General features: G+C 36.4%; 1 protein-coding gene across 1 annotated transcript in view; it reads left to right on the plus strand.

Annotated features, from left to right (window-relative positions):
* ITGB8 (integrin subunit beta 8) overlaps positions 1–3,987 on the plus strand; it is a 73,572-nt gene extending 69,585 nt beyond the window's left edge. The window contains exons 13-14 of the mRNA XM_021689757.2: positions 2,409–2,572; positions 2,666–3,987. Coding sequence (XP_021545432.1) covers positions 2,409–2,572; positions 2,666–2,788 — 287 coding nt within the window. The 3' untranslated portion in view covers positions 2,789–3,987. The remainder of the gene's footprint in view (positions 1–2,408; positions 2,573–2,665) is intronic.
* Positions 3,988–19,915: the final 15,928 nt, after the last annotated feature.

A 19,915-nucleotide genomic window follows, 5' to 3' on the forward strand; every position in this document is an offset into this window, starting at 1 on the left:
TAAGAAATACCAGCCCTCTTACAAAATTTCCCTGAGCCTCAGTTTCTTCATCTGTAATAGAGATAATAATACCAAACTCAAGGAGCTGTAGGAGATTAAATGAGCCAGTGAATATGAAAGAAATATGTGAATTAAAAGATGACACGCAAATGGGAGAAACATGTAAAAGCTGTGTTCAAAGACAATTTTAAGACAAAAACTCATTAGAAGCCAAAAGCCAGTACGCCACTTTGCTCAGGTGTTAAGGTTAAAGTACACATGAATTAGAAATTAAGCTTGAAATTATGTCTTCTTTGAAAACATTTCTACTGCTACTATTATTTCTAGTCTCTCCTCAAACCTGTAAAGATAATTCCAACTCTTAGACTGCACAGAAGAATAAACTGTCTCCAGTTTTGTTTCCTTCTTCCCTTGCATCCACACTGATCTTAGCCCATAATGAATTTGGCTTTGAAAAGAGCCCATGTGCTGCCAGCTGGGGCTGCAGCAATCACTCCAGAAAGCCAAGTGCCTTTTCTAATAAATAGAGCCCTTTCTGTCAACATGTCATTTATTATGTTAAGTAAACAAACCTACTCTGACCTAAGTGTGGTTACAAAAAGTATTCCCTTAAAGCTTCTTAGGAAAAGCCCTTGCTGGACCTAGACTAAGATGAGAGCCATGGCCAGGGCTAAATGTTTGTCTATCCAAAATGACATTCTAAAATGCCTGCAGATTTGAGCCTGAAGATGTCCTCTATCCTAACCCATTAGAAATATTTGTAAAATTTATTGGTAGCTAGGGGGCTCCCCTCCCCTTCACAACTATGGTGGAAGGAGAGGGAAAGAGCATTTGTTAGCCACCTCTATTATCTATCCACTCAATCACACTTAAAGGGTGTTGTTCCAGTCTTCTGGCTAAGCTCCTCCTAGGCAAGAAGCCAATAAGTGGGATCAAGCCACGTGTCCCCTTTAAGGATCTGCTTTAGCTGATTGACTAGTTCAATCAGCTAGTCAGCCAAGGGAAATGACAGTCTGTCAGGATGAAAGGCATGCTTGTCACAAACCTGAAGGTCACTGTGGAAGACTCCAAGGACACCACCTTTGAATAAAGTATCTTGGATTCTCTCTGTGTGAGAGACCAGTAACAACAGGAGACTTGTGCTTGCTTTTGGTGTTTCTATTCCAATTAGTAGTCCTTTGGACTCTCTTTAGCCTTTCTTTCAAGAAACCTTATCACTGACCAAAGAAAACTGGGCTTAAAATGTTCCCACTTGGAGAGGAGCCCTTGCCTCATTTCTGAGTTCTTGGCTTATTCAAAAGCATGCTTGGTCATCCCTGCGAATTCAGAAACAAATTACCCACGTTTAGGTGACTGCTCTTCTAAATCTTGGCAGGTGCCCCTCCCAAAAGGACCTCTCAGGGAGACCTTCGGGCATTTAAGTGAAGTCCCCAAAGTCTGGAGAATGGGCAAAAAACACATGCCTCTTTAAGCCAGGAGGTAATTTTGTGTATCTGGGGCAGCTAGTGAATTCTGTGGAATACTGGCATTATTGTGCAATGTTCCTCTTAGATTAGGATAATACTTCTGGCATCCACAGAGCCTGTAGACTTTCCAGCTAGGGTTTGCCAAAGGTCTGGTGTTAAAACAGAGACCTTGTATGCTCCTCCTCTTAATGCAGCATTTTCCTTTTCCAGCGAGTAATTATTTGTCCTTGAAAAAAAATATACAGTGGAATTTTTAGAAGCAAAATATGACAGATTTGGTTGACAAGTAAAAACTAAATTAATAAAAATTGAGGAAAAGAGATTTGCATATTGTCCTGAGCTGGACACTCTTATTCCCTGGAGAGGCTACATGTAATATTAATGGAAATTTACACTACACTTTCAAAGGAAATACTTATTCATCTACTAGAATAGTACTGATTTTAGCTTCTGCAGTTGTTTATTTTCCATTACTGCTGTGCAATGAATGAAGAGCAAGCATAACAAGAGAAACATATGCTGATACACAGAGCTGTTAAATAATTTTTAAATCCCATTTTCCACTTAGTGATCAACAATGCACACCACAAAAACTGCTCCTTTCTGTCACAGGTAAAATTTTATTTTGTTAAGGAATCTGGGCACATTCCAGCTAATACAATTAAAGAATCAAGCTGCAAAGAAATAATATTTTTGAATACTTTAACTGTGGCTATTCTCCAAAACAGGGCTTTCTCTTGGAAATATTTTAATAATAAATGTTTAATAAAAATTACAGTTACTTTTTGAATCAGTAGTAATGACATTCTTCTGTTTTGAAAATGTAGATTTGCAAATATCTCTGGTCCTATTAATTGAGATGGAGAACATTGTTTGCTTGTTAGAATCCTTTGATTTACTCATTCCAGTTTTTAATCCATTTATTTGTTTGCTTTATTACAGAATGTTTCTCTAGCCCAAGCTATTTAAGAATATTTTTCATCATCTTCATAGTTACATTCTTGATTGGGTTGCTTAAAGTCCTTATCATTAGACAGGTGATACTACAATGGAATAGTAATAAAATTAAGTCCTCGGCAGATTACAGGGTGTCGGCCACAAAAAAGGTCAGTGAATTCTAAAAAAGAATTACTATCAGTATGTCATTGTCTACTTCCAATATTTAGACTGTTAAGTAATGATATTTTTTCTCCATCAAGGACAAGTTGATTCTGCAAAGTGTTTGCACAAGAGCAGTAACCTACCGACGTGAGAAGCCTGAAGAAATAAAAATGGATATCAGCAAATTAAATGCTCATGAAACTTTCAGGTGCAACTTCTAAAAAGATAAAAAGTACTTTACGGGAAACTGGATTTTTAATATTTGCTCCTAAAAATACATAATTTTAGAAGTCACAGGAGGAGACAAACTGTTCTAGATCATGCTGGTTGCTGGTTGTCCACTTGAATGAAGACTGACAAACATCCTCATCATCATGTGACTCACACCGCTGCTGAACTTTTCAGAGAAAAATGTGTCTTACTACTGTTTGAGACTATGTCATTGTAGCACTTTACTGTAATATATAACTTATTTAGATCAGCATAGAATGTAGATCATCTGAAGAGCACTGATTACACTTTACAGGTACCTGCCATTCCTATGCTTCCCAGAGAGAGACAATGCTGTCACTACAAGGGTACAGTAATCCCTGCACCAAACGTGTGGATGAAAAAAATAAAAGGCAGTTATGCTACTGTTGCCAAACACTTCAACAATTGGCAGTGAATAGACAAGAACATCTAGATGGATAAATGGTTAGTGTTTCACTTATTCAAGAGGTTAATAGACAAAACCTTAATTTTGAGGGATATTGCTTTTGAAACTGTGTAGTGTTATGCATGTGTTTGTTTTCTGCTTCTTACAAGATACTAATTTCACCATTCTCTCTTTGCCTTTATATTTTTTCTTTCTTACAGGATAAGTTTATATATGTCACAGATGACTGGATTAAATAAGTGCTAAGTTACTACTGCTATAAAAACCTAATAATACAAGGTCACTTTATTAGAATACTGATTTTAAAAGCTGAATGTTTAATAAGGGACACTGTAAAGTAACATCAAAATCGAACAGCTTCGTTGTGTGCAGATGTGGAGTCTTACATATCTTCTTACCTGATAAACTGGATGCTTCACCATTTCATTTGTCTAATCATCAGGTTGAAGATCACAAGGTGTTTAGAAACACTGCCTCAAAGTGCCACATTTTTTAGTGAGTTCTCTTAGATATTTACTCCAAGTAGACATTAACATTTTTCTAATTAAAAGCTATATTATGCTATATTATTTTCACCCCTCAGTGCAGCATAAAGAGTTCTTTCCCTGAATCACCTCAACCGTACTCACCAGAATTTAAAAATATACAATTGGAGGAGGATAGACAATATCTTAGAAATAAGCTAATTCATCCTTTTACTTAGTCAGGGAACTGAGGCTCAGAAAGTTTAAATGATATCTTAAAAAACACCCAAGTGATTAAGTGGCAGCATTTGAAGAGAACTTCTATCTTCTTATTGCCAGGTAGTGTTCATTGCACCATATCATGCTACCTCTTGATTCTTTAAAATATTTGATTGGAAGTATTTTTGAATGTGATTTACTGGAGTCTTGAGTATGACATGAGAAAATTTCAAAGCAAAGCAGAAAAGAGTAACTCAAACTGAATTCCATGACTGGCTTCCATTCTTTCCTGCTAATCAGCTTCTAAGAGAATGCTGCATGGCCTAACTACAGGGAAATCCATTCACACCACAGCCTGTGAGTTGTGCAGTGCTCAGCCTGAGAGCTTGATACAGAGGCCATGAGCTTTTATCTTCCCCCATGGAAACTTCTTCACAATTACCATATCCCTACAGACCTATTCAGTCTGATTTTGTTGGCTATAAGTCCAATAGCCCTTTGTGTAGTACAGAGCTTTGCCTATGAAAACAAAGTAATTTGTTTAAAATGTTTTCTTATAATTAACGTCCCAAATTTGTCTTCCAGCACTTGAAGAAAGGCCAGATATTTGCATTTTAATGAAGACAAACTCCCACCCCATATTTTACCCCAAAGAGGATTTTAAAACATAAAATAAGTTGTTCTGGAGCAAACAAGCACAGCAGCTCCATTAACTGTCCCCTACAGCCAAGCAATTATGACGCTAAGTTGAACTATATTTCCTTCCCCTAATGAGATTGGGGACACTGACATAATTCAGTACTGTGACTCACTTGTGTAAGATACCTTTGATCACCAAGGATAGCGTAAAGATCATACTTTGCAGGCTGCCTGTCACACACAGTATCCATTTTAAAAAGAAAAATTGGATACCTGATAGCTCTCCAAAAGGAAAAAGTGGAAAACATCCATTCATTAAAATGCTGACAATTTAAAAAATGAACATTATAATGTTCGTAAGCTAATCTCCACGTGGAATGAATTATCCAAAGGAGCATAATCAAATGAAACCCTTAAAAATCAAGGGTTTATATTTTTATGCTCTCATTAGTTTGCACTAATATAATGGACCAAGGCTGTTATAGGAAAAGACAAACTTCCTGATAGGCACTTCCATGCTTGATGATGACTGTAGTTATGCTTGTGATGTCTTGTGCTTTCTTTTTTTACTTAAAGACCTGATTCTTAAAGATTTTAGAGCTTATATTTTACTTGAATAATGGATATTTTCCTGTAAAGTGGCTTATGAGAAGAGAATTAATATTTGACTAGTTAGAATTAATTAAAAGGTAAGGGAAAACAGGGTATTCTTATTCTTAGTTTAAATAATTTATGTAAATAGAGCCTATTTTCAACTAACATGACCACAGGAGCCTTTTGAGATTCATGATATTAAACAAATAATGAAATGTTAAGTAGTTAACACAGAACTTGAACAACACTTTTGGTACGATAGCATTTTGTGCTCTAAAGTATGTAATGATTTAGAAATGTGCCATATACACACTACAAGATAACTGTATGCATTCTGCTTCTCTGGGAACATCTTTACACCACAGGGTACATGGATTTACAAACATTTGGTATCTTCTTTGGAAACTTATTAACATGTATGAAATCATAGACATTCTCTGCAAGACTCAAAAATTCACTTAAAAATCTGATTATGTACTGAATGTTCAATATAGCTTTAGTTTATAAGGATACAAAAATCTAAGGTTAACAGAGTAGATTTCTTTGGAGGCAGATTTTTCAAAACTGAAAATTGGTAGATGCATCAAATACAACACTTCACAAAAGGAAAAATTCCAAATTTTTAAAAAACATTATCCCTTTAAAATAATCCCACTAAAAATATTCTTATGTATGACAACAGATATCCATGAGACACTGAAATATGATTATGATGAACTATAAAAATTTTTCTCCATAGAATTATATTCCTTCTGGTTACATGGTATATAGTAAATTAGACTCAATGGCTTTTCCTTCCTTCCTTGCTCCTGGTTTTCCTACTCACGTTTCCTCAGATTGCCCTAAAACTCTAAGCTCAATAAGGCTTATTGTGAAAAAGAACTCAATGTAATGGTATAATGAAGTTCTCCATTTCCAAACATCTCTTAATGATTTCAAAATTTATCATGTAACTGAACCAAGACATACACATTAAAAACTAAGAATTTAAAATTGTCACAGCCATTTGAGCTTCTCAGGTCTAAAGGGTTTGAGATCTGTATCTTTAGTAAAAGTATTGAGTGAAATATAGCTATTTGGGAGTTCAATCATGTGCATATTGTATTGTTTTATATACTCAATATTTAATTTACAACTATCCTTATTTATATTGACCTTAAGAACTCCATTTCATACAATGCAAACTGAGATATATTTTCAGAGAAGTATAGAACTAGCATTCTTTCAGATCATTTCCTTTTTCTTTTATAATTACTGTATGGCAATTTTATTATGGATAACTGATTATACATATTCATATTTCATTGATTCTAAGATATCTGCTTTTCAATTTCACATTTCTAAAATTGTGATATATCTTGCAATCACTGGAATCTTAGATGCAGTGTTTGAAGTTGTACTTGAATAAGTATTACACTAATTCACCTTTAAATGTTCATGGGGATAGGAACATTCCTTTTCTTATAAATATTTGAGAACCCGTTTATGACAACATGTGAGGCCAATTTTCAGTATAACTGAATCACATACAACTCATCATGGAGCCTGTCTGATTATGAGCTCAGATCCTGCAGACCTTTAGGTTATAAAAGCTCTTCATCTTCCTATGTATACTTTGTGCTCGTGGCTACGATTTCAGCAAACCTAACTTAACTGACAAGAATGGGTGGGTTTCTCCCAGTTTTGCTAACAGATTTTTAATCTTTCTATTCCTTTCTAAAGAATACTTTCATATGATCATCTCACTTTTAAACAGAATTAACTGGAAAAATATATGAAACCATCACAATTAGATTTTGTAGCATCTTGTATGTTTTATGTCAATGACAGATGAAAAATATGATACAAGCAATCAGTACTGTAGGGAAAAAAACTTTCCCTTCAAGTCCTCTCATTTTTTTATACTTCTTTCTCATTTCTGCTCTTTTGTTTGACTTTTTTCTTTGGCTTTGATGAATTTACCTTCAAGCCCATATAATGACTGTCATAAAACTGCATATTTAAGTTATTTGAATTATATGAAACAATTGTTCAGCTATCTGGGCAGCTGTTAATGAAATACCTGAGAGTAATAACACTACTCTTTTATCTACCTGGCATACTTCCCTGCATAAAATCTACCTTTGTAAGCTAACTGTATTAATCAGATTTCCAACCTCTATGACGTATTTCAGTTAAAATTATTTAATCCAACAATATTAAAAAACAAAACAAAAAACTGCAGTTATCAAGGATGGAAAATGTGTGATTTGTGTAAAGAACATTTACTAACTTTACACTGTACCACAGATAAATGTGATTTTGATAAGAATTCCCCATAATGACAAAATTCATGGTACATAAATTTTATTAAGAATGTTGGATATGAAATATTTTAATTCTAAATTATAAGAAAATATAAATTTGCACATAATATAGAAATTCATTTTGTGTATATTTAACATAACTTTAAAACTATTTTACATTTACCAGCTACTTCATTAAAGTTTTTTAAACATCTGCAAAAATAATTTAGAAATGTTTTTAAATTATCAGTAATATAACCTTATTTGTTTCATTTAACAAGTCCTGTTTTTGTAAAATAAAATTAATATAGAGTGTATTTTTAAATTAAAATATTTGAATTTAAAATAGCTCTTATGAAACAAAGAAATTCTCATTAAACAAGTTTCTTATTATTTCTGGCTTTGAATTATACATAGTTAAATTGCCTTAAATGACACAGAAAATTGGGGATTAAGATAATTTCAGAAACTATACTATGAACATGTTCATGTAATTCTGATTGACTACTAACTTCTGTTTTATGTATTTATTAAAGAGCTGACACTGTAGTTTGTTGTGAGATGTTTATTTTTCTAACAGAGCTTATAATAGTTATGACAAGGCATTTAATTAATGCATCATTCTGTTTAAAAGTAGGTATTAATCAGTATGAAATTTTATGTTTTAAAATAAAAATGTAAAGATCTAAGAATACACAGAATGCTTCTTTGTTTACCATTTGTGTTACATGACCCTCAGAGCTGCCAGAAAATAACACATTTTCATACAAGGAAATGTAATATCATCCATACATTGTCATTGGTAGAGGACATTACATAATTCCAAAAAGCTACTACTTCTAGGTAGTTGTAGAGCCAATGATAAAGATGTGGGGTCATCCAAATTTCTCTCTTCCCTTTTGCTAGCTCCCCAAAAGTGGAAGCAGAAAGAACATCTGAATTATAGAGAACTGAAAAATTTGCTAAAAGATAAGTCAGGCTTTTTTTTTTTACCAGCCAGAGACTTCTACCATTACCTTGATACAAATAAACTTCAATTGCCCATTCTTGAGAGCCATACTTAAATAACTGAAATTTATGGAATACCTTTGTGTTGTGATTTTTCTCTATTTAACTGAGGGGTGAAAGTAAGCAGATGAGGGGACAAGTTAAAAGTCAAATAGGACATGTGGACAGATTGCTTGTCATTAAGGAATTTTAATAGTTTGAAGGAAAAGGTATGTGTAGCACATCTGTAAGTAGAACAGTTGCACTGGAAAGATCAGATGGAATCTATCAGGAGTCTCCCAAGGACTGAATTTTTGAGAATTCATCCCAGTTGGGTTCAGACTACAGTCTTACAGGCTCAGAATCGTGATTTTTTTTATGAGTGCTGTTTGGCCCCATTCTTCCCTTCCATCTTCAATAATAGGACCCGAGTTTCAGTACAGCAACACAGCTAAGATTTAACTACCCAGACTCCTTTGCAGCTAAACATGATCAGAGGACTAAATGTGGCCAGTGAAATGAGAGAGGAGGGAGTATGTGCAACCCTGGATCTCACTTCCTCTTTGTCTCTTTTTGTTGTCTGGAACAAGTGGAGCGGCTGTCTTGGCCAAGGAAGCCCCGTGCTGAAATTGTCAGAGCTTCCCCTTCAGCCATCAGCTGCTTACCTCAAGACTGATACCTGGTAGGGAAACAATCCTTTTAGCTAAACCACTGCATTTGATGTTATAGCAGATAATCTACACTCTGACTAACAATGTATTCTTTATATAATTGTCTCACTGAATCTTCAGCAATACTAACTAGCATTTCCCTTGATTTTTCAAATAAGAAAAACAACGCAAGGAGGTGTTAAGGACCTTGTATAAGAAAAGCAAGGCAAGGAGGTGTTAAGGACCTTGTATAAATACACACAGCCAGCAAGTTGCCAATGCAGAATTCATGCCCAGATCTGTTTTTCGCTCTGTAAATGACTGATTATATGTTTTGTGAGGATAGATTTTACTAGTGTAACTAGTTTTACTAGTCGAACTATGTCCCCATGCCCCCCCCAAAAAGTGCAATAAATTAACTTGGAGGGTTAATGTATGTGCAAAAGTACTACACAGGAAAGAGTGACTAAACCTTAAAAATGAAAAAAAAAAAATGCTAATACAGTCATGTTGGAGTTACACTAGAGTACGTCCACAGAGAAGAGCATTTGGCCTGGACTTTGAAGGAAAGGTGAGTGTGGACATATAGAAAGGTGATGTCAGGGAGAGTTAGGGGAATGGTAAAGCAGACAAAGGTGAGAATTCCATGCAAGAACATTGAAATCTTGTTGAGATACACCACTGGATGATAAAAGGCAATAACCTACAGGTCCTAAGTTTTGAATTTGATTTCCAGGGTTAAAAGTGAATTCAAAAGGTTGAATTTTGGCTACTAGGAAAAAGCAAGCCCTGAAGTTTTTACAATGAAAAATGATATTATTGGAATTATACATAGTTTGGCATATACTCACAAAAACCAAATATAATTTCTTAATTAAACATTAATTTCATACCCTCTAATGCTGTCAATACTTTTTAATACCACTAAGGTTGAATCACTATGTTGTACACCTGAAACTAATATAACATGTGTCAACTCTACTCAATTAAAAATTTCTTTTTAAATATTATTAAGTATTTAATGCTATTAAATGCTTTTTATACTCTTACACTGTTGGTGGGAATGCAAGCTGGTGCAGCCACTCTGGAAAACAGTATGGAGGTTCCTCAAAAAGTTGAAAATAGAGCTACCCTATGACCCAGCAATTGCACTACTGGGTATTTACCCCAAAGATACAAATGTAGGGATCCAAAGGGGTACGTGCACCCCAATGTTTATAGCAGCCATGTCCACAATAGCCAAACTATGGAAAGAACCAAGATGTCCATCGACAGATGAATGGACAAAGAAGATATGGTGTATATATATACAATGGAATATTAGGCAGCCATCAAAAGGAATGACATCTGGCCATTTGCAATGACGTGGATGGAACTGGAGGGTATTATGCTGAGCGAAATAAGTCAATCAGAGAAAGACATGTATCATATGGCCTCACTGATATGAGGAATTCTTAATCTCAGGAAACAAACTGAGGGTTGCTGGAGTGGTGGGGGGGTGGGAGGGATGGGGTGGCTGGGTGATAGGCATTGGGGAGGGTATATGCTATGGTGAGTGCTGTGAATTGTGTAAGACTGTTGAATCACAGACCTGTGCCTCTGAAACAAATTACATTATATGTTAAAAAAAGAAGAAGAAGAAGATAGCAGGAAGGGAAAAATGAAGGGGGGAAATCGGAGGGGGAAACGAGCCACGAGAGACTATGGACTCTGAGAAACAAACTGAGGGTTCTAGAGGGGAGGGGGGTGGGGGGAAGGGTTAGCCTGGTGATGGGTATTAAAGAGGGCACGTACTGAATGGAGCATTGGGTGTTATACGCAAATAATGAATCATGGAACACTACATCAGAAACTAATGATGTAATGTATGGTGATTAACATAACATAATAAAGGTGATTTGGTTTGCTTTCTAAAAAAATTTTAAAAAATAAAATAAAAATATATATTATTAAGTATTTAATGCTGTTAAATGCTTTTTATACCAAATTTAAATACTATTTAGTACTAATGTAAAAAAATTGGAAGTATACAAAAGCAGAAAAAAAGTCAAAATCCAACTTTCTAATATCAATCACTTTCACATCTAGGCATATTTTCATTTTATTTTTCTATGTACTTTACCATTTTTATTGTGCAAATAATGCATATTTATTATAAAACATCCAAAAATACCTAGGCACTACAGTTCAAATAAATACTCCTCCAGTGTGACCACCCAGCATTGACCATTGCCATTATTTTCTAGAGATATATACCTGTTAGTATCTAAGGTAGAAATATGCTATGAATAGTCTAGTATAAAAATATTTTTTATTCAAAAACACTTCAAGTTTTTTCCATGTCAAGATTTAAACAATCTTTAATAGGTGTATATTATCCCATCCACGAATGTGACACTATCTCTTATATTTACTGAGTAAAGAATGAGCAGGGTATGATACCAAACATAAAATATTGGTTAAACTTGGGGCGCCTGGGTGGCTCAGTCGGTTAAGCAGCTGCTTTAGGCTCGGGTAATGATCCCAGGGTCCTGGGATGGAGCCCCGCGTCAGGCTCCCTGCTCAGCGGGAGCCTGCTTCTCCCTCTCCCTCTGCCTGCCACTCTGCCTACTTGTGCTCTCTCTCTGTCTCTCCGTCAAATAAATAAATAAAATCTTAAAAAAAAATTGGTTAAACTTCAGTATTCAACAAGAGGAGACTGGTTAAGTAAGTTGCTTTAGAATGGGAAGGATTTGCATATTTATAATGGCAAAGAAGAAGGAGCCAATGTAGACAGAAATATTTATGTTGGGAAGGTTTGGATTGGTCTAAGGTACAATAAGGAAGCATTTCAATTGTGACAAAAAGGAGCCAGTGAAATGAACTTGAAGAATTTTTATGAAGAAGTAAAAATCTAGACCAAAGTACAAAGGGAGTGAATATGAGCTACTATTGCAAGGAAGATTTGAGAGAATCTGGGGACTGGCTAGATAATAGGTGAAAAGGAAAGAAGTTAGTGGAAGACAATTCCAATGCCAACTCTGAAAGTCACTATAGACTTCTATCCAAATTGGATAGAGCTTCCAATCTGGTCTCACAAACCACATCGTTCTTGCCAATCCATGACTTTTAGACTAAATTTTAACTTCATCAAAATATTTGGCCAGACAAAACTAAAGCTGTGAATTTTTAAACCATGTCAATGATCATGCTTTAAAAATTATCAAAATAAGCCTAACTGCAAGATAGGCAGTATCTCCTTTTAAGCAGTTATTTATATATGAATAATTTGATCATAATTAGAAGCAATGTTAGGCTACCCAAGAAAAATAAATGATACACTGGCTTTCAACTTGGCAATCCTTTAGCTCTTATTCAGACTGGCGCATTATTTAGCATTTAGGGCCTGGTACTGTTTAGACTTCTTCCAGTGAATTGCTTTAAACTTTAAAAAAAATCCTCAGACTATAGTGGTGAGAGGAAAACACTTTCTTTATTGGACATTGTCATACTCTGTGCTGTTTTTGCATTGTTACGACTACAAAATACATTCTAACCATCATTAAAGTCATGAGAGATAATCATCCACTTAAGAAAACCTTAATTTGACATTAACAATTTATTTTACATTTTCCACTATTAAGTTATAATCTATAAGTTCATGGTTTTCAAAGGGCAGTCCCCAGACCTGCAGCATCAATGTCACATGAAAACTTACTAGAGATGCAGATTTTTGGTTTCTACCCCAAATCTTCTGAATCAGAAACCCTGGGAATGGGGCCCCTCATCTGTGTTTAACATACTCTCTTAAGTAATTCTGATGCATGCCAAAGTTTGAGAACCATCTCCATAAACAGTGAAAACTAGAATCAACAGACCATAAGCTATGGGTTATGCTTACTGGTCAGTACCTGATACTCAATACTCAGTACAGGTACTCAATAAATAAGTGCTGCGTGAGTCAATGATGTTCTGTTTTCTCTGAGCCCCTGAAACATGTCCTTGAGAAAAGACTGTGCTCAAAATTTGCTAGTCATTTTTTATAGTTATAATCAAAGTAATAAAATGATTGTCTGGCCTATTATTTTAAAAAAATAAGGTTGACTTCAATTACTTTTTATAGCAAGCCTAACATCTCCAATGTATGTAGAGGCCTACATTAAATATTTTTATTATCTATAGCCAGTTCTCATTTTTCTATCACTGAAACCCTCTCTGTTCTTTCCAAATGCTATATGCATTTATATTTGTGTGCATGCATGAAACATTGAAGGATCTCAACCACTACCCTAATTAACAGGGAAATTCCTAATATGGCCTATGGCATTCCATCTTGGTCAGAGGACTAAATCTTCTCTTCGTACTCTCATCCCCACCAAAGTATACAACTTTTCTCCTTCCTCTTCGTTTAATGTCATGAGTGTCCAGGTCTATTTGTTGTCTTCAGGGAATACAAGGGGGGACAGCCACACCAAGGACAGCTGGGCACAGTATCCCTTCCATTCCACTCACTGGTCACTGGAGTAAAAAATCCTTATGGTCCCTCTTATTTTTAGGACTCACGTTTGTTTATTTTTGTTCTCTCAGGTCTAATGCATCTCTTTCTCCCTTGCCCTAGATCCAATTTTATCTTGTCTTGAAAAAAAAAATGGATCTACAGACATGTACCCACATTTGTCTCTAGTCCACTAAATTTTGCACTTGTTTTGGTAATATTTCTGCTTTTGTGTGGGCTTGGAAAAGGGACAATAACCCTTATATTGCAAATGAATAGCAAAAGGGAAAGAAATATATACATATGTGTATGTAACAGACAGACCCAAAGAATAAAAAAATGGCACTGAAAACTGGTTCTGGGACTATGGATCCCTTGGGCCATGGAGGAAATAAAGAGAGGGTAGAGGTGGTAGAGAAAATACCAATCATCACAGATTGGTGTTGACAACATATAAGGCTATATTCTGGGTCCTATCTCTTCCTAGGAAAAGGGGATGAGTGGCTAGTACTATGTATGTCTACCCTAATTCTAACTAAGTGTATATTCTTATTTTACAAGTTAGAGTAAATTTGAAACAGAATAAGTGCCATTTTCTTTCCTTTCAAATAGCAAAACAATGTCAGACTCTTCTCAAGAATGATTTTGGGTGGCTCAGTTGGTTAAGTGACTGCCTTCGGCTCAGGTCATGATCCTGGAGTCCCGGGATCAAGTCCCACATCGGGCTCCCTGCTCGGTGGGGAGTCTGCTTCTCCCTCTGACCCTCTCATGCTCTATCTCATTCTCTCTCTCAAATAAATAAATAAAATCTTAAAAAAAAAAAAGAATGATTTTGGATATAATTTACAACTCCTTCTCTCCTGACCAGAGAATCTGAAAACAAACAAACAAACAAAAAATGTATTGAAAGTATTTCCAAAAATACTGTTTATTATGTTTTTAAAAAGTATTTAGAGGAGGGGGTCCAAGATGACAGCATAAAAAGATCCTAAACTCATCTCCTCCCACAGACACACCAAATCTACACCTGTAAATGGATCAATTCCCTCTGAAAAAGATCTGAAAACTAGATGAACTGCTCTGCACAATAAAGAACAAAAGGACCACATTGAGAGGAGTAGGAGAGGCAAACCCGTTCTCACAAAAAAACCTACACCTGGTATGGGGACACACAATCAGAAGGGATCTCACCAGAGGCATTTCTCTCAGAGTAGCAAGGATCAGGAACCCCTACTCCTGAGATCTGCACCAGAGAGACAGCCCCCAGAATACCTGGCTTAGAAAACCAACAGGACTGATATTTGGAAGTCCCAAATTGCTATAGAAAACTGAATTCCCCCTCTTGGATGGCTCACATTCAGTCCTGCTCACCAGGAGACCTAGTGAAAAAATAGCAGTTTGAAAAGCACTCAGACTATATGAGAAAGAGATTCATTTGCTGATCTGGGGACATCAGCTGAAGGGGCTCAATCAGTTGAGAAACTCCCTAGAAGCAGAAACTCTGGTGGATGCCATTGTTGCACTCTCCACACAACCTGCTAGCACAGGTGGGTGATCTTGAATGGAACATCCTCCTGCTGCTTTGCTGGGATGAGCAGGACAAGGGATCACAATACTTGCTGAGGCCAGAAAGTATGTGTGGTTGCCGCACTCCCCTACTCCCTAACTAGGGCAGATCACAGAGTTCTCCTGCTCCCCGCTAACATCTGCAAGTACAGCCAATTGCAATGCTCCTCACTCCCTCATACCCCCTCCCACCCCAGAGCCTGGGGCTGGCCTGTGTGAGAGGTCAAAGCATTCTCTTGCTCTCAGCCTAAAACTGGTGCATGTGGAGACAAGGCACTTTCCTGCTGCATTGCTGAAGCCCATGGAAGGGCACATTCAAGACATTTTCCCCCTGACTTTCAGAAGCCAGCAAGGAGGCTCCACCTGACACACTCTCCAGCTGCCTTGCTAAAGCCAGCAGGCACATATAATTCACATAAGGGACACTCTTTGATTGCCTGGCCCTGGTGGCCCAGGGGGCTAGCATTCCAGAGCTCCACAGTACTGTAACAATTGGAAAGACAGTTCTTGGCAGGCCACCACACCCAGGGCACTGAAACAAGCCCAGTCATCCTGTGAAAAAGGTCTGTTTACTTAGCCTGGAGCTTCAGCCTGAGCGATAGGCTTCAGGTTTCCCACTTATCTAGAGACTAAGGAGGCACTTCCAGGGAACCTAAGCAGGGAGATAGATGCCATCCTAGCACATTAATTGACCACACTACAGCTCAAGGAGACCTCCCAGAAGGTAACTTATACACTCTTCTAAAGCCCTGATTTTTGCAACTGTCATGCAGAGGACACCTCCAGATCTAGTCTGAAGACCGGGAGAGATTACAATTGTGGCCACAAAGAACTGCATATATGTGCAACTTCCAAAAGATACTGCCTGAGAGTCTGGCTTCCAACCAGCATAAAAATAGGTGCTAAATGAGATTTCTTCCTTTGGATCACTAACAGGTCTTGGCACACCCTCAACAATGGTGGCATATCAGGAATAAATCAGGTGGTTCAGATAATCACAGAAGTTCCAAAGACAACCAAGAGCTAGGGCAAGATTAAAGAAAGATCATCACCTATACAAGGTCATTCCTTCAAGACTGAGAGAGATAGCTGTTTTGCCTAACACACAGAAACAAACACAGAGAACCAAGAAAAATTAAGAAATGGAAAAATATGTTTCAAATGAAAGAATAAGATCAAACCTCATAAAAGGACCTTAATGATATGGAGATAAGTAATCCACCTGATAAAGAATTCGAAGTAGTAGTCAAAAAGATGCTTACTGAACTCAGGAGAATGGATGAACACAGTGGGAACATCAACAAAGAGCTAGAAAACATAAGGACTACATCGAAGTCACAAAGCTGAAGAATACAATAACTGAACCAAAAAATATACTAGAGAGAATCAACAGACTGGATGAAGTTAAAAAAAAAAATGGATCCATGAACTAGAAGATAAAGTATTGGAATTCACCCAGACAAAGCAGAAAACAAAAAGAATTTAAATAGTTCTTTCATTTTTTTTTTTAAGATTTTTTTATTTATTTGAGAGAGAGAGAGAGGATAAAAGCAGGGTGAGGAGCAGAGGGAGAAGTACACTCCGCACTGAGCTCGACCCCAGGACTCCAGGATCGTGACCTGAGCCGAAGGCAGGCACTCAACTGACTGAGCCACCCAGGCGCCCCAGTTCTTTCATTTTTTAAAAAATAATTTAAGGGATCTCTAGGACATCAAGTGGAATAACATTTACATTATTGGGTTCCCAGAAGGAGAAGACAGAGAGAAGAGGGGCAGAAAACTTATTCAAAGAAATAATGGCTGAAAACTTCCCCAACCTAGGGAAAAAAAACCAAATACCCAAATCCAGGCAGTCCACAGAGTTTTAAACAAGATGAACCCAGAGAGAGCCACATCAAGACGCATTATAATTAAAATGTCAGAAGTTAGGTTCATCTGTTGTTTCTTAAATTCCACATATGAGTGAAATCATATGTCATTTGTCTTTCTCTAAGTGACTTATTTCATTTAGCATAATATTCTCTAGCTCTAGCCACATTGTTGCAAACTGCAAGATTTCATTCTTTTTTATGGCTGAGTAATATTTCATTATATATACCACCTCTTCTTTATCCATTCATCAGTCAATGGACACTTGGCCTCTTTCCATAATTTGGCTGTTGTTGATAATGCTTCTATAACCATTGGGATTCATGTATCCCTTCAAATCAGTATTTTTGTATCCTTTGGGTAAATACTTGGTACTGCAATTGCTGGATCATAGATGAACATAGAGGGGGAAAAATGAGAGGCAAACCAGAAAACAGACTCTTAACTATAGAGAACAAACCAAAGGTTACTGGAGGGGATGTAGGCAGAAGATGGGTTAAGTGGTTGATGGGTATTAAGGAGGGCACTTGTGATGAGCACTGGGTGTTATATGTGGGTGATGAGTCACTAAATTCTACACCTAAAACTAACATTACACTGTATGTTAACTAACTAGAACTTAAGTAAAAATGTGAAAAAAATATCAAGTTAAAGAGAGAATCTTAAAAGCAGCAAGAGAAAAACAAATTGTTGTGTACAAGGGAAAACCCACAAGGTTATCAGCAGATTTCTCAGCAGAAACTTAGCAGGCCAGAAAAAAGTGGCATGAGAGGGGCGCCTGGGTGGCTCAGTCGTTAAGCGTCTGCCTTCGGCTCAGGTCATGATCCCAGGGTCCTGGGATCGAGCCCCGCATGGGGCTCCCTGTTCAGTGGGAAGCTTGCTTCTCCCTCTCCCACTCCCCCTGCTTGTGTTCCCTCTCTCGCTGTCTCTCTCTCTGTCAAATAACTAAATAAAATCTTAAAAAAAAAAAAAAAGAAGTGGCATGAGATATTCAAAGTGCTAAAAAGAAAAAATTTCCAACCAAGAATACTTTACCTGGTAAGGTCATCAGTTAGATTTGAAGGAGAGTTAAAGAGTTTACCAGATAAGCAAAAGCTAAAGGTGCTCACCACTACTAAACTGGCCATACAAGAAATATTACAGAGACTTCTTTAACCTGAAAATAAAAGGCACTTTTAAGAAAATACACAGGTAAAAATCTCACTGGAAAATGTAAACATATAGTAAAGGCAGTGGATTAATCACTTACAAAATATATAAAGCAAATATTATCTAAAGGTGAAACTGACAGCAGTACAATAATAGTAGGGGATTTTAACCCTCCACTCTTACATCAACAGATAGATCGTTCAGAAAGAAAATCAATAAGGAGGGCGCCTGGGTGGCTCAGATGGTTAAGCGTCTGCCTTCGGCTCAGGTCATGATCTCAGGGTCCTGGGATCGAGTCCCGCATCGGGCTCCCTGCTCCTTGGGAGCCTGCTTCTCGCTCTGCCTCTCTCTCTCTCTCTCATGAATAAATAAATAAAAAAAAAAAAGAAAATCAATAAGGAAACAATTGCCTTAAGCAACATATTAGGCCAAATAGACTAATAGATATTTACAGAACATTCTACCCAAAAGCAGCAAAATAGACATGCATCTCAAAGGGCATATGGAACATTGTCTAGGATAGATCACATGTTAGATCACAAAAGAAGTTTCAATAAATTCAAGAAAACTGAAATCATATCAAACATCTTTTCCAGTCACAATGATAGAAAACTGAAAATCAATTACAAGAAGAAAATTAGACAAACTACAAATATGTGGAGATTAAAGATATGTTACTGAAAAACTACTCAGTCATAAGAGAAAAAAAAATCTAGAGACAAATGAAAACAGAAATATGGCATACCAAAATCTACTTGATATGGCAAAAGCAGTTATAAGACGGAAGCTAATAGCAATACAGGCTTACCTCAAGAAAGAAGAGAAATCTCAAATAAATAAACTTTACACATAAGGGATTAGAAAAAGAACAAATGAAACACAAAGTTAGCAGAAGGAAGAAAATAATAAAAGTGAAAGCAAAAAATAAATGAAATAGAGACTAGAAAGACAATAGAAAAGATCTCTGAAACTAAGAGCTGGTTCTTTGAAAAGATAAACAAAATTGACAAACCTTGAGCCAAACTCACCAAGAAAAAGAAAAAGAGGGCTCAAATAAATAAAATCAGAAATAAAAGAGGAGCAGTTATAACAGATATAGAAATATAAAGGATCAAACAAGACTGCTATGAACAGTTATATTGCCAATAAATTGAACCACTAGAAGAAATGGAAAAATTCCTAGCAATTTACAATACTCTGACTGAGTCATGAAGAAATAGAAAATCTGAATACACCAATTATTAATAAGGAGATCAAATCAGTAATCAAAAATCTTCCAACAAACAAAAGTCCAAGACCAGACAGCCTCAATGGTATTCTACCAAACATCCAAAGAAGATTTAGTACCCATCCTTATCAAACTCTTCCAAAAAACTGAAGAGGAAAAAAAGCTTCCAAAGTCACTGTATGAAGACAGCGTTGCCCTGATACTGAAATCAGACAAGGACATCACAAAAAAAGAAAATTAAAGGCCAATATTCTTGATGAACATGGATGCAAAAATCCTCAACAAAATATTAGCAACCAGAATTCAATAATACTTTAAAAGGGTTATACACCATGATCAAGTGGGATTTATTCTAGGGATGCAAGGATGGTTCAACATGTCTAAATGAATCAACATGACATACCACATATTAAAAATGAAAGATAAAAATGATATGGCCATCTTAAGAGATGCAGAAAAAACATTTGACAAAATTCAACATCCATTTATGATAAAAACTCTCAACAAAGTGGATATAGAAAGAACATACTTCAACCTAATAAAGGCCATATAAAACAACCCCACAGA

This window comes from Neomonachus schauinslandi, chromosome 12, assembly GCF_002201575.2.
Source record: "Neomonachus schauinslandi chromosome 12, ASM220157v2, whole genome shotgun sequence".
In the NCBI taxonomy this organism is placed as follows: Eukaryota; Metazoa; Chordata; class Mammalia; order Carnivora; family Phocidae; genus Neomonachus; species Neomonachus schauinslandi.